The 21,602-nt window shown below is 44.5% G+C and overlaps 1 protein-coding gene across 2 annotated transcripts in view; it reads left to right on the top strand.

Annotated features, from left to right (window-relative positions):
• Dsp (desmoplakin) overlaps positions 1-21,602 on the top strand; it is a 48,301-nt gene that overhangs the window by 12,050 nt on the left and 14,649 nt on the right. For both annotated transcript variants that reach the window (XM_028763190.1, XM_028763191.1), the window contains exons 2-14: positions 1,894-1,996; positions 4,438-4,586; positions 5,905-6,079; positions 10,329-10,457; positions 11,352-11,402; positions 12,533-12,694; positions 13,822-13,926; positions 14,663-14,758; positions 15,902-16,027; positions 16,519-16,671; positions 18,768-18,922; positions 19,882-20,008; positions 20,789-20,990. In XM_028763190.1, the coding sequence (XP_028619023.1) occupies positions 1,894-1,996; positions 4,438-4,586; positions 5,905-6,079; positions 10,329-10,457; positions 11,352-11,402; positions 12,533-12,694; positions 13,822-13,926; positions 14,663-14,758; positions 15,902-16,027; positions 16,519-16,671; positions 18,768-18,922; positions 19,882-20,008; positions 20,789-20,990 (1,733 nt within the window). The remainder of the gene's footprint in view (positions 1-1,893; positions 1,997-4,437; positions 4,587-5,904; positions 6,080-10,328; positions 10,458-11,351; positions 11,403-12,532; positions 12,695-13,821; positions 13,927-14,662; positions 14,759-15,901; positions 16,028-16,518; positions 16,672-18,767; positions 18,923-19,881; positions 20,009-20,788; positions 20,991-21,602) is intronic.

Here is a 21,602-nt window from a genome sequence, read left to right as displayed (position 1 = left end):
TGCTACAGGAGTCCAAGACGCTGCCCAGGTTTTGACAGGTGGACGCTCAGGCAAGCGCGCTGCCTGGGCCTGCCTCAAGTACCCAATGTTGTCATTTGGGAGTGGTTTCCCAGGGAGGGCTGGGATCCTCACCCACATCCAGCTAGTGCTGGCTTGTTGGGGAGCCTTACTTGCAGGGTGGAACCCCAAATAAGTGGCAGGAAAAAAAAAAGAAAGAAGATGGTTTCCTGTGGTGTGGTAATCATGTAGTCAGGCACTGTGGGAGACGTTCCCACATTCATGCGGGCCTCCTCATGCAGGTATGTTATAGCTATTGTTTTCTTAGCTTTTTTTTTTTTTCCCCAGTGCTTAGCTTGTAACCCAGGGCACATGCCAGGCTAGTGCTACACCATTTGAACTGCATCTCTAGTTCAACGTCTTCTTTCTTTTAACAGAAGAATTCTTTCTTTAAAACATACAGGGTGGGGGTGCAGAGATGGCTCAGCGGTTAAGAGAACTAACTGGTCTCTCAGAGGACTGAAGGTCAGTCCCAGGTACCAGTGTTGGACAGCACACAACCACCTGTAAGACCAGTTCCAGGGGATCAAATGTCCTCCTGCCTCCTTAGCCAGCCACACTCGAGGGTACAGGCACACACTCATACACATAGGTTAAAACTAAGTAAGCCTTTAAAAGAAGACACAGAAGGACACACACAGTTCAGTTTGCTAGAGAGACATCAAAGTGACAGAAGCAGATGCATACTGGAACTGGTTAAAGGACCAGGTACCTCTGAAGCCCTATACGGATGTTTGTTTAAAGTATGTGCATGCGTATTTCGGTGTCCTTGGATGCCAGAAGAAGCAGTCTGATCCCCTGGAATTGGAGTTACAGACATTTCACATGTGAGCTGCCCAGAATGGGTGTTGGGAACCGAATCCGTGTCCTCTGCAAGACTGGTGTATGCTCTTATCCGCGAAGCTAGCTCTCAACCCCCAAGTTCAGCAGTATAGTCATCCGACCTTTTTGTACATATTGAACATAAATTTGATGTGCTTTACATCTCTATTAAATAGGCAGGGCTGCAGCTTGATTTACAATCATCAAATTAAGAACATAGAATGAGCCTCGTTGTGGGAAGAAACGTCTGTTCAAGAGCTGTTCCATCTTTTCCCTCATACTGAGATTTCTTGCTCTTGCCGCCTCTTGATGCGACTGTGGAAAATGGTTTTGTAGAATTAGCTTTGCTCTTGTCTCCTGTGGCTGGCTTTGCTAGTGACGTCTCTGAGCTCTGTGCTTGCCATAGAAGGACATGTGCTGGGGACTTGGCTGTTGGGAGGAAGGGAGGAGGAGTGACAGACAGGCCAGATGAGATCACCATCTGCTGTCACTGGCCGTGTGGACCTGAGGGAAAATTGCTTTGAAGAACATTTTGGGGTTAATTCTATGAGATTTTGGTAGCGCACCACATTTTGAGCATGGGAGGCAAAGACAAGGAACTCTATGAGTTTGAGGCCAGCCTGGTTTACAGAGTCAGGGATACACAGAGAAACCCTGTTTCATACAAACAAACAAACAAACAAACAAACAATTTTATAGATTAGAAAATAGTATGGTATTCATTTTAATTTCCCTGGTGTTGACAATTGTCCTATGGTTATATTGTTGTCTTCATTCTCAGGAAGTATATACTGAAATATTTTGTTGTGAAAGGTCACTGTCCTTGTCAAATGGGTCAGGAAAAGGTGATGTATCCACACACATACTTACTGGGACGACATCACCGTGTGAATGACTGTGGTGTCTGAGTTCACAGGACCACTCCTCTGCCATTGCTGCAGCCTCTGTGAAAGTTTAAAATTACTTTTAAATCGATAAAAGTCATCCCATGTCTGGGTTTCTTTCTCTCCACAGTCAAACCGGCACCATGTCCAGGCATCAGAACCAGAACACCATCCAAGAACTTCTGCAAAACTGCTCAGACTGTCTGATGCGGGCAGAGCTGATTGCGCAGCCGGTAAGCTCCCCTCACATCTCCAGTCTGGTCCTTGCCCATGCTGGTTTCTGGGGAGTTCACGCCCTCATCACAGCCTGTGTGTGGTTGGGCCTCTCATGTCATTAGTGTCTAGTGATGGTCCTTTCAGAGAAGTTGAGACAGGGATATCATCTTAATCTATTTTCTGTAGCTAGTAACAACCCCACAGACCGGGGAAACTACAAAGAAGAGAGGTTTGTTTTGGCTCATGGTCTTGGCACAATCTGTAAGGCAGCATCTGGCAATGACCTTCTTCTTGGCAGAGTCCCCAGGTAGCAGAAAGCATCACATGGCAACAAAGAGCAAGCAACGCTCTAGCCAAGTTGGCCTTTAGAACAGACCCACTCTGAAGATAACCTATTCATCCACTAATCACATGGATTGATTAGTCACCTATTAAAGTTCTCCCCACCTCACTCTCTTGTTTTTTTGAGACAGTTTCTCTGTGTAATAGCCTTGGCTGTCCCAGGACTCACTCTGTAGATCAGGCTGGCCCTGAACTCACAGAGATTCACCTGCCTCTGCTTCCTGAGAGCTGGCATTAAAGGTGTGCTTCACCACACCCAGCAAGTTCTCACTTTTTTTTTTTTTTTTTTCGAGACAGGGTTTCTCTCTCTGTAGCCCTGGCTGTCCTGGAATGCACTCTGTAGACCAGGCTGGCCTCAAACTCAGAAATCTGCCTGCCTCTGCCTCCCAAGTGCTGGGATTAAAGGCGTGCGCCATCATTGCCCTGCGTGGTTCTCACCTTAAGAGATTCTTTTATTTTCTGTGTTTGGGTGTTTTGCCTGCATGTATGTTTGTGCTCCACATGCCTGGTTCTGCCTGAGGGTAGAAGCAGGTGTCAGATCCTTTGGAATTCCAGGTACTGGTGAGCAGCTCTGTGGGTGCTGGGAGCCAACCCTGGGTCTTCCAGAAGAGCAGTGTGTTCAATTAACCATCAGCAATCTCTCTGGCCCTAAGTCCTTTTAAAGTGCTTGTAGGGCTTACAGTGGCTCAGGATTTCTAAAAGCTGAATCGGGAATGGTGGGGTGGTAGTTACCTTTTCTGTCTTCTTCCTTGAGTGATCATGTGTTTTCAGCACAGGAATTGTGTATCTCTTCTCTCCAGGGTTGACATTCATGCTTGGGGTATATCTACAACCTGCCACACTGCAAATGTTTTAACCCAGAACATTTTTATTAATTAATTAATTAATTTATGGAAGACTATCTTAATGTTCTAATTTCTTAATTTAGATACCATGTAGATTCTCCTAGTACTCATTTAAAAGAATAGGGTGACACGTGTCGAGGATCACAGCCAGCACTTGGGAAGCAGAGGCAGGAGGATTCTAAGCTTGAGGCCAGCCTGAACTGTATAGTGAAATTATACCAGTGAACCAGATGGGAAAGAGGGTATAGAGGAGAAAGGGAGGGAAGGAGGGGGGAGAGGAGGAAAATACATATTTTTAGTTCATGGTAAAAGGGCGTGGGGGTCAGCACACTAGTTTGGTTTGATACATACTCTAATTCCTCCCGTACCTGACTGGACTCCTTCATCCAAAGCAGGTATCGGGTATCAGTACTTGGTGTAGAACACAGGTACAGAGCTGGGGGTAGTGTACAGTGACTGTGAGTCCAATGCCCCCAGTTTATTTCTACTGATGTGCATTAAAGTACTGAGGTGTGTGCTGGGGAAGTGGTGTCATGTCTGCTAACATGGTTGTGTCCTTGGCTGCAGCCGAGGAAGAGAGAGCAGCAAGCCGACAAGGGAGGGCAAATGCTGAAGGGTACTGAAGCAGCAGAACACCTTCTGTTTAGGAACAACGTCAGTGTGAAGGAGAGACTCTAAGAAGACACAAAACTGTATAGCTTGGTCTCATAGACCTGTCACTGAGTCCCCTCCAATGGTGACATCTGACATAAACTGCAATGTGTCATTTTGCCTTCTTAAGAACTGAAAAAGTTATGTTCCTAAACACACACACACACACCACTATGTAATAAAAAGCAGTTAAAAATATTTTGAATTATGTATCTATTTATTATATGCATTCGTGCATGCTTGTGTATTATGAGTGAGTGACTGTCATAGAATGCATCTGGAGATCGAAGAACAATTTTCTGGTGTTGTTCTCTCCTTCCAATATGTGGGCCATGGGCAGTGAACCAGGCTTGGAGGCCATTTCACTGGCCCTGTTTTTGTTTGTTTTTGTTGTTGTTTTGTTTGTTTGTTTTTATTTGTTTGCTTTTAAGACAGAGTGTCTCCAAAGGTGTGGGGCTACAGGTGTGTACCACCATGTGCTCAGTACAGTTCGAAGCGAGCTGTTTGATTGGGGGGCTTCTGCTACCCACCATGTTACAGTAGAAGCTTTGCTTTCACTGATGCCTGTGAGATTTTTCCCTTACAGTCTTGTGCATTTTCATGCAAACTCTTCCTGCTAGGAACTGAAATTCGGAGAAGGAATACAGCTGGCATGGAACAGAGAGCTGGATGAGTGTTTCACACAAGCCAACGATCAGATGGAAATCATAGATGGCTTGATCCGGGAGATGAGGCAGATGGGCCAGCCCTGTGATGCGTATCAGAAAAGGTATTGCCTGCAGAGCACGGATTGGGGACCCCCAGTGGGTGACTTCAGACTTTTTCCAGAGGAAGCACACATATTTCCCAAGAACAATTCCCTCACTTGGGATTTTGCAGCTTTATCTAGTTTAAATATAAAACTGCAAACTTCATCTTTCGTGGACCCTCCCAGCCCCCAACCCAGAGATGCTAAGAATGAAAGAGACCTGCAAAAAAAATGACCATTCAAAAAATGCTAGCTCTTCCTGGAAATGGCAGCAGAGCCCAGTGATCCTGGGTGTTTGGGAAGTCGAGGCAGGAGAATCAAAAATTCAAGGCCTGCCTGGACAATTTAGTGAGGTCTTATCTCAAGATTAATTAATTGCATAGTTTTTGATGATTAAAGAAGGACAAAGGATGTGGTAGAGTTCTTGCCTGGCTCACAGGAAGTCTTGGGTTCAGTCCCCAATACTGTAAAACCTCTAGGATGGTTTAAAGAGCTGAATGGGTCATGATGGGTCATGAGCGCTCTCTCCATTTAGGCAGCAGCACAGGCCTCTGGTACAGCATCTGCCTTTTCTTTCTTCCTTTCTTTCCTCCTTTCTTCCTTCCTTTCTTCCTTCCTTCCTTCCTTCCTTCCTTCCTTCCTTCCTTCCTTTCTTCCTTCCTTTCTTCCTTCCTTTCTTCCTTCCTTTCTTCCTTCCTTCCTTCCTTCCTCCCTTCCTTCCTTTCTTTAAAAGACTTATTTATTTATTTTCTGTATATAAGTACACTGTAGCTGTCTATGAGTACACCATTGCTCTCTTCAGACACACCAGAAGAGGGCATCAGATCCCACTACAGATGCTTGTGAGCCACATGTGGTTGCTGGGAATTGAACTCGGGACCTCTGGAAGAGCAGTCAGTGCTCTTAATCACTGAGCCATCTCTCCACACTATGTATTTGTCTTTTCAAGAGGCTAATGTCAAGCTTAATTTAATCAAGTGAGACCCTTGGAGTTGAAAGTGACCACTTACTTCACAGCAGAGATATGTGGTCTGAATTTGCTCTCATGCCACTAAGGCCCAGGGTGCTAGAAAGCTAAATTCTCAGGATGGACCTCAAGAGAAACTGAGTGGCTGCCGGGTTAGGCAAAGGCAATGAGACTTTGTATGATGTTTAGGGTTGTGAGTGGCATTTCAGAGGTCAAGCTGGAAGTCATGGGTAGAGAAAAAGAAACCTTCCAACGCAACATCGTCAGCCTGTAGATTGACCCAAAAGAAATCAGACAAGCGGGTATTTGCTCGGGATGGGTTTTCGTAGGCTGTTTTCTTGTGATGACGGCACTGGTTTCCTTCCCCTTCAGACTGCTTCAGCTCCAGGAACAGATGCGAGCCCTTTACAAGGCCATCAGCGCCCCTCGAGTCCGAAGGGCTAGCTCCAAGGGAGGTGGAGGATACACTTGCCAGAGCGGCTCTGGGTGGGACGAGTTCACCAAACGTCTCACTGGCGAGTGTCTGGGCTGGATGAGGCAGCAGAGGGTAAGTTCTTAGACTCCTAACCTGGGTAGTCTGGGTGGTGGCACAGTCCGCCCCAGCCCTCCAGGGGCAGCAACCTGCCAAGTCATGGGGTCATTGCCACTGACCTCATCTGTCTCCCACATAGGCTGAAAAGAGAGACCTCTTCTATGGCTCATTTGAAATCATAACATAAGAGAAAAGTTGAAATAAAAAAAAAAAAAACAAACTATAAGATAATATCACATGGGAGGTGTTGGGCACTGTGATGCTGGGTCTTCTGGTTTGGGCTCCATGGTGGCTTTTTTGAAGTTTGGTTGTCCGGCTGTGCCAGTCTCATGTCACTTGTGTGGGTGTGGAGTCAAATAATGGCCCAAGAAGTATGTGCTGATCTTTTCCCTACAACTGGAGTCCCTACAAAGTATTTTTCAATGCTAATTACTGTTTTGTTGTTTTATGCAGTAATTAAGCCCGATAATGAACAGGTGGCCTGAGAACCATGCCATAATCATGTAGATGGGAATTTTATAATGAAAACCTTCTGATCTTCTTTGAGAAGTGGATGTATTAAAATGGTACACTGTGGGGAGATTGTCATGCGATGCTGAAAGAACTTGATTAATTGTTGGACCGATGTCTTAGTGGTTCTAGAATTTCTTAGCTATTTGAGCACTGCCCCCGCCCCTACTCTTTTCTTTGAGTCTGGGTTGAATTGTGTTGCCATGGCTAGTCTCGAACATGCAGACTCAAGGCATTCTCCAGATCAACCTCTGGAATATCTAAAAGCACAGGGAAAGGCCCCTTACATGAAATCTTTAAACGGTTTGGGTGTATTCTCGGGTAGCAATTCCTTCAGCCACTAATCATTCATTCACACACTCATTCAGTTATTCTTTGTTTACTTTTTGTTTGTTTTGTTTTCATTTGTGTGTGTGTGTGTGGTGTTTTGTCTCTATAGACCTGTGCACCTGCATGCAGTACACAGCAGAGGGCATCAAATCCCCCAGAGCTAGATGGTTGAGAGCTACCATGTACATGCTGGGAATCAAACCCAGGTCCTCTCTTTTTTTTTTTTTTTTAAAGATTTATTTATTTATTTTATGCATATGAATACACCACCATTGTTCTCTTCAGACACACCAGAAGAGGGCACCAGACCCCATTACAGATGGTTGTGAGCCACCATGTGGTTGCTGGGAATTGAACTCAGGACCTCTGGAAGAGCAATCGGTGCTCTTAACTGCTGAGCTGTCTCTCCAGCCCAAACCCAGGTCCTCTAAAAGAACAGTTAGGGCTCTTAACCCGTGAGAAATCTCTCCAGACCTATTTGGTTTTGTTTGTAGTCTTGATTTTTTTGAGACAGGGTCTTGCTTTGTAGCTCAGGCCAGCCTTGAACTTCTGATCCTCCTGTGTCATCCTCCAAGATACTGAGATTGTAGTGTATTGTACTATGCCCTACCCCCCAACACACACACACCTACTACAAAGACCATAAACTATTACGGAAGGTGGAGCAGATCACGAACAAAGTCAACGATGATCTCAGAAACTTAACTATAAACTTGTTTGCATCTCTTCAGATACCCTAAAGTCTTTGAAAATTTCTTTAATTTTTGAGACAGGGTCTCATAGAGCCCAGGCTGCTGTGAATGAGCTATGTAGCTCACAATGACTTTGAGCTACTGAGGCCCTGGCCTCCACCTCTGAACTCACAGTTCTTGAGGGTTCATCAATATTGACACCACGCTAGATTGAAACTGAGGGCTCAAAATTTATGGTCCATAGTTATGAAGATGAATACTACTGAAGACGAGAATCACCCAAAATGCCAAATGATTGCCCATGAGAGCATTAATAAAGTCTTGTTTAGAGAGTGACACTCTAGGCCAGAGGATGATTTGAGTTAATGGGGCTTGAACTATAATCTTCAAGGATCCTTGTTGGGAGACAAGACAAACTTTGAACCAAAGTAATTATGGGAAGTCATATCCCCTGATGTCATCCAAGTCAGTGTGACAGTTAAGTGACAGCTCAGAATTAGTCATTTTCTATATTGCGTGGGTGTAGCATTGTAAGGATGCTTTGTAGAGCTGGGTGTGGTGCTACATGTCTATAATCTTAGCCTGGGCTACATAGGGGAGCTTTGTCTTCAATACCAAGAAACAACAATCACACACACACACACACACACTAAAGCAAAGAAGATTTGGTGGGAAAATCTCTACGTCTTTAAACTTCAGGAGATGGTGTTTTCACGAGGCTGTACCCGTCCATCATTTTCTGACACCCATCGATGAGCTTTTGATACTGTCAGGGGCTTCTTAGAATTCTCAGCAAACTAAAAGCTGTCTGAGTCCTGCTGGAGGTTTGCCCTGGGATTCTGTGTGGCCGTTTCCTTCTCATTCCACCTTCCCCCACACATAGCGGGCATTCTTCACTCACTCCCAGGAGACCCAGCTGAGGCCTGTGCTGATAAGAGAGCCTTTTCCCCAGCAGCGTGTTCAGGAGGCAGGCACACATTTCCCTGCCAGGCTTCTGCTTTGTTTCCCTGGTCTGTTCTTCTGCTGATGGGTGAGCTAGATACTGTACACCTGGCAGGTAATGAGCTCTGTGAACCCTGGGTCATCTCTACCTTCCCAGGGTAGCACCTGCTGTTTTATTTTCAAACACTGGCAGTTGCCGGACAAGGCCAAAGTTCTTGCTAACCTTCAGTTCTCTGACTCTGAAATGGCTCCCCTCTGAAGCCTTGCCAAGGGCACTAGAACATGGGTGTGGCTTAGGACAATTGTATTCTGTTCTTGCTGCTCGTCCCAGAATGGATGTTTGCCCTTGGCATATCAGAGAGATGACACCAGTGATTTAGAAATTTACATGTGCTCATGCAAAAGGAGGAAGAGACAGTGGACTTGACCAGAATGAAATGTGCCAGAGATGGAAACAATATATTTGATTCTTCCTGTGAAACATTCTTAAATTTCAGACTCACATGATAAATCTAGTCAGATTTCACATTTCAAAAGTGAATGGCAAACCCATAATCCTAGCGTGGTGACCAACATTAATCAGAATGAAGGATCTTGAGTTTGTGTAGTATCTTCCCTTTGAAATGGTCCATAGAGAGTTTTTACAGTTTGAAAGGGAATTTTCAAATGCTGAATTTCTGAGCCAACAGTTAACTATATAACATTCATCAACGTAACTCAGGGCTATATATGTAGCTGAATGGTAGGGCACTTGCCTAGCTTTCGTGAGGCTGTAGGCTTAATCCCCATATAGCAATAACAAACAAAAGATAATTTAAAGAAATAAACAATGACAACTTTCATAGGTTAGGGATTTCATTTGAGAGGCAGTGCATGGCTGTGTCATTAATGACCTCTAACATGCATTTAAAAATGAATAAAGAAGCCAGGCGATGGTGGTGCATGCCTTGAATCCCAGCACTCGGGAGACAGAGGCCAGCAGATCTCTATGAGTTCAGGGCCAGTTTGGTCTACAGAATGAGTTTCAGGACAGCCATGGCAATATGGAGAAACCCTATCTCAAAAGAAACAAAACAGAACAAAAAAAGAAACGTCTATCAGTACTTACAAAGTATCATATTCATATGACTGGTATCTAGTCATGCACATTCACATTCTATTTTTTTATTTTATCTTTTTTTAAAAAAATGTGAACGTTATTATTGTGTGTGAGTGCTTGGCATGGGTTCAGAGATCAGAGGACAAGTTTTGGGTGTCAGTTCTCTGTCCATCTCCTGTGGGTTCTGGGAATCAGAATCCAGTCATTACTCTTGCGTAACCGTCCCTTTTACTGGCTGAGCCATTTCGCCATCTCCACCCCTTCACCTGCTTCCTCATATATAGATTCTCTTTCTTCAGAAGAAGATCTAGATGGCAAGGTACCCATGACTGAATTTCCTCCTCGGTTCATCTTGGGCTGGAACCAAACTAACTGAGGATGTATTTGGTGAATCTCATTAGCTATTTGGTAATCTCGACCCTTTAAAATTTATTTTGGCTTTAGACATAGTTCATATAGTTTTTTTCTTCTTTTGATTGAGACAGGGCCTTGCTGTGTACTTAGGCTAGGTTTGAACACCTGTGCTCAAGTCATCTTCCTGCCTTAGCTTCCTGTGTGGTTGTGTGTTTGAGTTTTATCTGGAGCAGAGCTGTGTATGATCTCTCTCTCTCTTGACCCCTGATGCTCTAGAGAAAGGAGTCTGTTATGAGAAGGGACAATAAAGGGTGCGCTCCCCTCTTTCTCACTGCAGGCGGACATGGACCTGATGGCCTGGGGTGTGGACTCTGGTTCAGTGGAACAGCACATCAACAGTCACAGGAGCATCCACAATGCCATTGGGGACTACCGCTGGCAGCTAGACAAGATCAAGGCAGATCTGGTACTTCTCACGTTCATCATGGAGTCTATAGAAAGGCGTATCATTTAAGCAAATTTGTCTGAAACACAAGACAGTTATTATCTTTTCAAGAGACTAGAAATTAAAACAAAACCAATCCCAAAACTCCATTGTCTAAAAGGGAAGCAGAAAGAGATTTGTGGGACCTGGAGAAGGAGTTGAGCCAAATGTTAAGCTCATACAGGATATCATGAGTTTACGGTTTATAAATAAGTATTTACAGAGGTGGTAGGCAGATAGTTACCTGCAGAAAGCAAAGCATCACCTACCAGAAGAAAATGAGATTAGCATGTAGCTTACATTGCTGGTGAGTTATCGAGTCCGCTTCTAGGTGGGACTAGAGTCACATTTGTTCTGAAGGAAATTGTGTCTCATATACCTCTCCTGTGCTGTAAAAAAAGTCAGACTTGGGGAGAGTAGAGAATGAAAGCACAAGATAGTAGTCTGATCTCAGTGCTTGCTCCCCACCCCCAGCCCCATGTGTGAAATCACTAAGTGTGATCCTGAGACCAAAGTTTTCATTTTCACTTGGCTCTGCCTTTTCATAATTTAAACCTTACTCTTGTCCACTTGAGTGTCTGCTCAGCTTTCTCCTTCATGTCTCTAAGGTCTAGAGAATCTGAAATTATATTTCCTTCAGCAAGTTTTTAAGTGACAAAGGGGCAAGTGGCTAGGGAGACGATCTGGGGAAAGGTCATGGTGAAGAAAAGACTTAATAGAGCAATTGCTTCTTTTTACTGAGAAAGCTGAAGCCAGCACCTTAGAAGGCAATGTAGAAGGGGCTACACTTTCTATAGACCTAATGGTCTATATACCAATTAGTCTATAGGCCAATGAAGGAGACTAAATAATTCCCTGTGTTTTCTTATCTTCCAGCGTGAGAAGTCAGCAATCTACCAGTTGGAGGAGGAATATGAAAACCTGCTGGTAAGCTCCTTTAGCCTCTGTTAATTCAGTTCAGTTCAGTTCAGTTCATCAAGCAGTAAACGTCTCTGGGCGGACCACGCACTGGCTTAGAGTTCAGCAAAGAGTCTGCATATACACTGCCCCCTGTGTTCATAGATTATGATTTTGTTGTTGCTGGTGATTTTTAGAATTGAAGTTTCAAAGGTTGTTTCGTTTTCTTTTCTGAAGGCAGTGCCTAGCATTGTTCTGTTTTCGAGTTGAAATTTCACATCAATGACTCTTGTTCGGTGCACTCAAAGTGACAAAGGATTGCAGCCCTTTCGAACAAGTATAAACACAAACAAAATGTTTTCCTCGCATATTTTTACGAGTCTGTCATTGTCTCCTGACAAATACTCTGTCAGTTGCTTGATTCCAGGGCAGAGATTTCCACTCTTCTATCTTATTTTCACCTTTTCCATATTTCCTTGCTGGCTGCAGTGTTTTTAAGATAGTGTGGCTCCTGGTAACACGCTACTCTTCCTGTTGGGATGGGCATAAGACCGGAACTTTAAATTTGTGGGGGCAAAGGCTGACTTACCAAGAGAGAAAACTTGATTTATCTAGGAGTCTAGTTCCCCCTAATTATCTAAAATTATTAAACCCAAACATCATTATCTTTTACATTTTTATTTATTGCAGTTGCTGTGTGCATGTGTGTATAGATGTAGGTATGCATATGTTATAGTGGCTGTGGTGGTCAGAAGACAACTTTATAGAGTCAGTTCTCTGCATGGGTCCTGGAAATTGAACTCAGGCCATCAGGCTTGTCCAGAAAATGTTTTACGTGGGCCATCTGGCTGGCTTCAAATCATTGTCTGAGTCAAGACTCTTCAGAGGCTGGAGATATAGCTCAAAAGCAGGGTTGTTCTCCAGCATGAAGGAGGCCCCGAGTTTCCCCAGCACTGGAGAAAAGCTGAGAATGACTGTTTGGAATGATTGAATCTGAGATAGTCATGATCCCACAGGCTTCACCAATTTGGACAGGGCCTCTCTCCTATACCAGGAGAATGCAGCAGGTTAAGAGGTTTTTGCCTAGCCTCAAATGGTCTGCAGAGAATGCTGTGTCATTATACTGTCATTGTCCTAATGCCGCTCAACCTTGTGTGCAGAAAGCCTCCTTTGAGAGGATGGACCACCTGCGCCAGCTGCAGAACATTATCCAGGCCACCTCTCGAGAGATCATGTGGATCAATGACTGTGAGGAGGAGGAGCTGCTCTACGACTGGAGTGACAAGAACACAAACATCGCTCAGAAGCAGGAGGCCTTCTCTGTAAGATGCCCTACCTTGTGTGTGTGTGGGGGGGACGGGAGGCCGGGTTTAAATAATTTGATCAGCCACTTGTAAGTGGGTACACTGTTCAAGGATGTAAGATGTATTTAGTTTTATGTGTTTGGGTGTTTTGCCTGCATGTGTAGCTGTGGACCATGTGCATGCAGTACCCACAATTGCCAAAAGACGGCATCAGATTCCCAGGAACTGGAGTTGTCCAAGCTTGTTAGCTGCCTAGTGGGCACGGGGAATCAAACCGAGGTCCCCTGGAAGAGCAGTGTTCTTAATCTCTAGGCATCTCTCCAGCCCCTCCCCCTTTATTTTTAAAGAGGTAGGGATTCCCTCTGTTAGTCAGAAAGGCTACTACATTTTGGAACTCTGTCACCAAGTAGATGGGACTATGGGGATGTGCCATTGCTGGCTAACCATCCCTCACACCCAAGTTCATTGTTTAATACCTATGAGCCAGTGTGATTCAGGAGTAGTGTGGAGATTAGTCTATCCAGCAACCCTAGAGTGGATGGGGCTGTACAACAGTGGATCAAAACCTAAAATTTGGAATCAAAACGTGTTATGTATTGAGTACCTGTAATTTGAAAATCTGAAATCCAGAATGCTCTCTCTGAAACTTTTTGAGTGCCACCATGATGCTGTAAGTAGAATATTCCACACCCAACTTCAGGTGACAGGTGGCAGTCAAAATCCAGGAGCCCCCAAAGTACTATATAAAATTACCTTCAGGCTATTGGTAGAAAGCAAAAATGAGTTTTATCTTTAGGCTTGGGTCCTGTCTCCAAAATCTCTCTCTCTATGTTCAAATATTTTACAATAGTAAATCCCACATCTGAAACACTCATTGTCCCAAGCATTTGGAGTTAGGGATGCTCAACATGTATCCATGGCAATGCTATTAATTACCTGCGTGGTCTTGGTCAGGTCATACTCCCAGTCTTGTCTCAGCCCCTTACTAACCTTGGTTTCCCAAGTGGCTGTTGTTCTTGAGGACAGTGTAGTATGAGTCCTCAGCATCCATTGTTTCCATAATGCAGTTTTGTATGTGGCCACCTTTCAGTGGTGTAACAGAAACTTGTGACTTGCCGTAGGGATTCAGTCCTTTGCTTTCACAGATACGCATGAGTCAACTGGAGGTCAAGGAAAAGGAACTCAACAAGCTCAAACAAGAAAGTGACCAGCTTGTCCTCAATCAGCATCCAGCTTCTGACAAAATTGAGGTAGGTTTCATGGGACTTATGTTCTCATTAGGAAGAAAATATTTCATAAAAGACATCTTTGCAGGTGAATAATTCTTCTCTATCGTGAAGCTGTGTCAACTTTATTTTCTATTTTACAATCAGCACCCTAGACTAGGATTTGGTTTCTGTTTTTTCCTGGAAGATCCAGAAATATTTTAGACTCTACTAGATGATCTCTGTCACAGTTACTTAATTTTGCTATTGCATTACAAAAACAGCTATGGATAATGTGTAAATGAACAACCATAGTCATGTTTCAATAAACCTTTATTTATAAATAAAAGCAGTGGGCCAGATGTAGCCCTTGGGCAGTATTTGCTGTCTTTTGCTGGAGACTGCTATCTGTGAGCCGGACTCTGGGCTGATGGAGGTGATATATCATACCTCCACATGATCTAGCCCCTGTCTCAGAACAGGCTTGGAGTTCCAAAGGGAATCCTATACTGGGGCTGTACCATGTCTGTTCTGATTGGTCAGAAAATACTCAATTAAGGCGAGACCTATTTCCACTGATGTCCCTTTGATGGCAGCTGTTTGTAAGAACTGTTTACACAAAGAAATCTCAGGTGTGATATTCTGTCTCCAATCATTAGACATTGGGTGAAAAAAAGAGGCATCTTTTTCCGGTCTGGCTCACGGGTCTGTGCAGGAGGCACCCTTCTGTGTCTCTGAGTAGGCATGAGGCAGCCGACATTTTGACATTTTCTTGTTTCAGGCATATATGGACACTCTTCAGACACAGTGGAGTTGGATTCTGCAAATCACCAAGTGCATTGATGTCCATCTCAAAGAAAATGCTGCCTACTTTCAGGTATTTAGACATATCTTTTTAAAAAATCTACATTCATTTATTTGTGTGTGTGTGTGTGTTACCTGCTTGTCACAATGGGAATGTGGAGGTCAGAGGACAGCCTGCTTGAGTTGGCTCTCTTCTTCCACCATGTGGGTCCTAGTGATTGTCAGGTATGGCAACAGGCGTTATTACCATCTTCTCAGCCTTGTCAGATATTTTAGAGTGGCCATGGAGCTGGGAGAAGAACGTTGATAACAGTGATGCCGTCTGGTTCCGGCCCTTCTGGAATTACCACATAGTTGTATAATTTTAGAACAGGCCACAACTCCAGGCTTCAGTTTCTCGTGTACAAAATAAGGAGCTCAGACCCCAGGGTGATCTCCAGGGAACTTTTCCTAGTCAAAAATAATACATCATGTGCATGCATTGCATGGCTGAGGTGTTTATAAGCACATATGCTGCACAGGTACAGGGCTAATGAGGTCATGCGCTTTGCAATGTCATCACTACCTCGTCTATGCTACACTACCTTGAGTACACTTTTGAGGCAAGGAGGCAATCTTGAAGGTAATGTGTAAATCCTACTAACTGTCCTTAGTAGAGTGGAAGAGAGATTTGTAATGTAGTCAGCAGTCACTCGCCCTGCTACCAAGTCTGTGAGTGTTCTCTGCTTGAATATTTTCCTTTAGCCACTTAGCCGAGGCTTTCGTGGGGGTGATGGTTCTTGAAACGGAACTACTAAGTGATCATGTGGGCTAGATTTCCCCCAGTGTTAACAAAACACCCAGGATAATTAAACTTATCCAGAGAAAATATTCATGTGGATGACAGTTTTAGCTGGTTCAGTTTGTGGCCCATGGTCCCCTTTATTCTAGTTGGTGAAGAGATAGCGCCTCATAGTGGGGAGTGTGAGATGGACCAAAACTGCCAGAGAGCAAGGGGAGGAAGATGAGGTGGCTAGGGTCCCATGTTTCTCTCTGAGGGTACACCCCAATGATCAGACCACCCTTAATGCCCTTTCTGTAGACTTCATTGTCCCCATTAGCACCACCCCAGGAACCCAGACTTTCGCACACAGGCTTTGGGTGACATTCAAGATGCAAACCCTGGCGTTTTCTCAAGTTTCTTATCATTGATGAGGATTGTTGTCATCCTGAACAGTTTTTTGAAGAGGCCCAGTCAACTGAAGCCTACCTGAAGGGCCTGCAGGACTCCATCAGGAAGAAATACCCCTGTGACAAGAACATGCCCCTCCAGCACCTACTGGAGCAGATCAAAGAGCTGGAGGTACCGTCCCAATGCAGATCCTGAGCAACTTTTCCCCAGGGTGGGGGGGGGGGGGGGGTGTTGATGCACTCTAGACAAAAGATGGATTGTGTTGGAGTACAGTCCACACAGAGCCCACACCTCAATTTCGTCACCTTTCAGTGGCATCTCTGTGTGCCCAGCTACTGTTGGGAAGGGCTTTTGCTTCAGTATCTCAGTCATTTACTGGAAACAAGAGTGGAGAGAACATGGTGACTTAACCTGACAAAACCCTTGGGAAAACACACCTCACATTTTATCCACAAGGCCCTTTCATGAAGATAGTCTTTCCTGTTCAATTAATTCAAAAGGCTCACTGTGGAAGGTTACGTTACCTCGTGATGTATTTCTGGCTTATTATCACTGATAGTACTGTAGCAATATTTAACTTTGATGTTGTGGCAGCTTCTTCAAGAGGTCTGTAAAACTCACAGGGCACTCGTGTTAAAGGCAGACTGTGTTTGCAATTGCAGAAAGAACGGGAGAAGATCCTCGAGTACAAGCGTCAGGTGCAGAACTTGGTAAACAAGTCCAAGAAGATCGTGCAGCTGAAACCTCGGAACCCGGACTACAGGAGCAACAAGCCCATTATTCTCAGGGCTCTCTGCGACTACAAACAAGACCAGGTGTGTGTTCCAAGTTCGGAGGCAGAGCAAAGCCTTCCCTTTCTTTACATCAGTGTCTGTCAATCAAGAGAGCAAAACTAATCTTGGTTTCAATAAGTACCATAGTCGTGTCTTTTCTAAATAAAGCAATCACCTGTTGAACCAAAGCAGTAACCATGAGCTGAGTCACTGGGAGCAGTCAAGAATTAATTAGGACAGTAGCTACTTCCTTTGGGTGCTGGGGAAGGAAGACAAAGCTTCCTGCTATCCTAAGCACAGACTAACTCTGAGATCCACCCCTCACCTAGACAATGGTTACCTTGAAGGTTTAAAACCTTTCAAAGGTTGACTTTTTCCTTCTTGTGGTACCTAGAGCTTATCTTCAACCACCCCGTTGTTAAGTTTCAGACAAGATAAATGAGAAATGGCACCGTCATAGCTCCTGGAAAGTGAGTCTCCTGCAGAAGTTCTGGCAGTTCTGGATCATGACAATCCTGTAGGCTCTGTGGAAAGTTTTATACAGGTTTATAGAGAGATGGGTTAGTTTCTGTTCTTATCTATGACTCCTCCAGTCTGCTTTCTTACAATAAACTTCTGAAAGATCTAAGAGACAAAAATGTGTTCACCTAGTTAGAAGAACTTTATGAGACGGGGGTCTGTTCTACCCTGTGGAATGTTCTAAGAACTTGTGTGGGAAGAAAGAAGTAAGTTAGACTGAATGTGGTGGCCCATACCTGTAATTCTGGAACCCTGAAGGCTCAGACAGCATTCCCTTACATAGAAAGGCAGCCCAGGGTGGAGAGTGAGATCTTGTTTTAAGGAATAACCAAAACCAAACAACAACAACAAACAAACAAACAAACAACAACAAAAACAGTAACTGGGCTGGAGAGATGGCTCAGCAGTTACACTGACTGCTCTTCCAGAGGTCCTGAGTTCAATTCCCAGCAACCACAAGGTGGTTCACAATCATCTGTAATGGGATCTGATGCCCTCTTCTGGTGTGTCTGAAGAGAGCAATGGTGTACTCATATACATAAAATAAATGAATAAATCTTTAAAAAAAAAAACAAACAAAACAGAAAAGTAGGAAGAAAGTAAGGAAAGAAAAAAAGAAAGAAGATTGAATTGAAATATGAGGTGAAATTTTATGTTCAGATGAACAGTTACCTTAATATGCAGGTTGGGTTTTTTTTTGTTTGTTTGTTTGTTTGGTTGGTTATTTGTTTCCATTTTCTTCTTCTGTGGCGCAAGGGATGGGGCTAAAAAAGCACTGTGTCACTAAGCTGTGCCTCTAGCCCTTCAGTCGCCATATTAAGAAGCCGTATACGGCCAGGTGTCATGGCACATACGTTTATTCTTCACATTCAGGAGGATCTCTGTGAACTCAGGTCATCGTGGTCTACAGAGTGAGTTTTAGGCCATCCCACCCAGGCTACAGTGCAATCCCACCTAATAAAGGGGCCCAGGGGCTGGAATTAATTATTTGAAATTTTTTTTATTTTTTTAGTGCATTGACCACTGAACCTAGGGCCTCACACATGGCTGGCAGTCACAGTACCACTGAGCTGTTTGTCCAGGCCTTTTTTTTTTGTATTCATTATCTTGAGATATGATCTTCCTAAATTGACCAGGTTACCCTTAATCTTGCTCAGATCCCAGGCAGGCTTTGAATTTGTAACCCCCCTGCCGATGCCTCGCGAGTAGCTGGGACTGCTGGCCTGAGCTACCAGGCTAGGTGGAAGTTCACGTAGAAGGTTACTTTTTTTTTTTTTTTTTTTTACGGACCGATGTCAATTTAAGAGCAAATATGACTGAGATAAGTGACTTCTCCCATATTAAAGTCTAATATACAAAGCATGCATTCAAAACAGGAAGAAAATGAGATAAAGGTTTGCCTGTGGCTGCGGCTTTCTCACACTCCTGGGCGATCTTCGAAGAGCCTCTTTCTCTAGCTCACTGAGGATGCCGCTGACTTTGCGGATCTCCTTTTGGTTCACATGCGTTATTTACACAGGTCTTGCCCGGGAGTGTCGTGATTGTCTTCGTTTGATGCCGGGAGCGTAGGAGGACCGACGGTTCACATGTTTTCATTTTCATCCCCGTTTCTTTGGCAGAAAATCGTACACAAAGGGGATGAGTGTATCCTGAAGGACAACAACGAGCGCAGCAAGTGGTACGTCACCGGCCCTGGAGGCGTTGACATGCTCGTCCCTTCCGTGGGCCTGATCATCCCGCCTCCAAACCCGCTGGCCGTGGACCTTTCTTGCAAGTAAGTTCTGAAGTTCCTAGCAGCCGTGACTGAGCGGTAGGGCAGGAGGGCTGGTGCCTGAACAGGCAGCTCACAGCAGTGTTTTCTCACTGCAGTCGCCCCCAGAAAAGGCACTTCACTTAGTCACAAGTTTATGTCGAAGATTTTATTATGGATAAAAGAGAACATCTGACCATATCGGAGAGCCAGGGGCAAGCACGGGTGACACTTGCCATGCCCTTTGAAGCTTCTTGTTTTGAAGTTCTTTCCTTTTTTTTTTTTTTTTTTGCAAATCAGTTATTTCAAAAGTAGTCATGAATATGACATGCCCCAGGTCGGACAGCAGGTAGAACATGCATTTTATGGGCTGTCCACGGCAGATTCTTTCACATGCTTTAGACTGGAAATCTTTTTTTTTTTCTTTTTTTTTAAATTTTTTTATTTATTTATTATATGTAAGTATTCTGTAGCTGTCTTCAGACACCCACAAGAGGGCATCAGATCTCATTACAGATGGTTGTGAGCCACCATGTGGTTGCTGGGATTTGAACTCATGACCTCTGGAGGAGCAGTCAGTGCTCTTAACCACTGAGCCATCTCACCAGCCCCTAGACTGGAAATCTTAAGCCTCACACCTAGTGGGAAGTGTTGGGAAATGGCCTGCCTTCCTCTCCTGCCCAGGGTTCAGGAATTGTCAGCATTTAAACTCTTTGCGAATCAAAACACTGCTAACCATCAATATGACAAAGAATCAGATAGCCTATCTCAGCCAGGATGGTTTGACTGAGCTACATGACTATAGATAAAGTCGAGGGTATACTTCTGGGAAACGGGTTAGTCTGAATCTATTGACATGTTGACAGTTTGGGAAATTACACAGTCACTCCAGAAGGTTCGGTTTAGATTTGTGAGCAGTTAGTTGTGCAAACATGTCCAGGTGTTCTGTTTGGGCTGGAGTGTTTTCCCTTTCTGACTTCTAGGATTGAGCAGTACTATGAAGCCATCTTGGCTCTGTGGAACCAGCTCTATATCAACATGAAGAGCCTGGTGTCTTGGCATTACTGCATGATTGACATTGAGAAGATCAGGGCCATGACTATTGCCAAGGTATGTCTCCGGGGCTACCGAAAGGCCCACGTGTTCCAGTGCACCTATTCACTGGACAGACGAAGATCTTGTGTCCCACCACATGAGGCCTCTTAGCCTTTCACAGGACTGGTCTGTCCACTACTGCACGGAAAGGGGTGGGGCTCAGGGGTGGAAAGCTTGCTTAACATGCATGAAGCCTTGGGTTCTTCTGCTAGCACTACAAAACAAGGCAGAATCAGCACATGGCTGGTTCTGAGACAAATAGACATACCCACCTGAAGGGACCTGACAAGCCAAAAATACTTATGGAAAAGACAGTGTGGGCCCCCATCTCCTTAGAGATCATGAGAATGAGGTCAGACATATCTACTGGAACGAGGCAGAAGGGGAAGTCAGGAGGAATTCTTGGAAGAAGTCTGAAAGCATCCCCTAAGTCAGAGGTCCTTAAGGTGTTGTTGGCAGAGCCTTGGGTTGATGAGTAGTCCTTTAGCGAAAGTGATAAACAAAGAGAAGAAAGCAGGATGGGAAGCTTTAGGGCCCCTTTATCTTTTTAGAACGGCTATGCTGCATTCGCTCTACTTTAGTTGAGTTTCTGCATACTATTGTGTTTGAAGAAAAGTATCCCGTGAAGGAAAAAGTCACTGGCAAGCTACTGCTGTGTTTCTTAGCAACACCGATGAAGCCTCTAAGACCTTTTATATCTTAGCCTATGATGAGGGTTACCCTGCCCACTCTGTCTTGCATGGGGGTATGAGGGCATTCACGTCTCTCAACTCACCGTGCCTGATTCGCTTCTAGCTGAAAACGATGAGACAGGAAGATTACATGAAGACCATTGAAGACCTCGAGCTCCATTACCAGGATTTCATCAAAAACAGCCAAGGGTCGGAGATGTTTGGAGACGAGGACAAGCGGAGGATGCAGTCTCAGTTCACTGATGCCCAGAAGCATTACCAGACCCTGGTCATTCAGCTTCCTGGCCACCCCCAGCACCAGACAGGTCAGCCCCAGACAGGCCGGCCCGGACCATCTGTTTCCTTAGTATCAGTCAGATAGGTGGTTTGAAAAGGAAAGTCACCTGTGTAAAACTGTTTCTCTGAAAGACACTTAGCATGCTATGTGTTGACATGACAAAATACCCGAAACGGGATCATTTGTAAAGAAAAGACATTTATTTAGTTCGTTCCTCTGATGGCTGGGAAACAGTACGGAGCCTGGTGAGTGATCCGTGGCTTTGTCATAATTCAACAGAGAAGCAGAAATGGAAACAGTGGCATGTAGAAAGGATTCGGGATCCCTTTAGAAGAAATCATTCTACTGAGGTCTGAATAGTGCCAGGGACTTAACCATCCCCAGCAGATGGACAGTCATCCTTGCTGAGGGTGGTACCCTCATAATCCAATCATCTACCAGGCCTATCTCTTAAAGCACCTGCTGCGTCAGGACTTTTATATTAGGGACCAGTCTTCTGTCTGGCACAGGAATACTTGAGGGGCAATACGCCTTATCTACTACGTATCGAGTATATAAAATAATCTGTAGACCAGAGTTCTAGAATCAAGTCGCAGGGAGTAGGTATACTTTCATGCAGCTGAAGTTTCAAGCACCTTGC

The sequence above is a fragment of the Grammomys surdaster genome, unplaced genomic scaffold, assembly GCF_004785775.1.
Source record: "Grammomys surdaster isolate TR1022 unplaced genomic scaffold, NIH_TR_1.0 137, whole genome shotgun sequence".
In the NCBI taxonomy this organism is placed as follows: domain Eukaryota; kingdom Metazoa; phylum Chordata; class Mammalia; order Rodentia; family Muridae; genus Grammomys; species Grammomys surdaster.
This window is presented reverse-complemented; position numbering and strand designations above follow the sequence as displayed.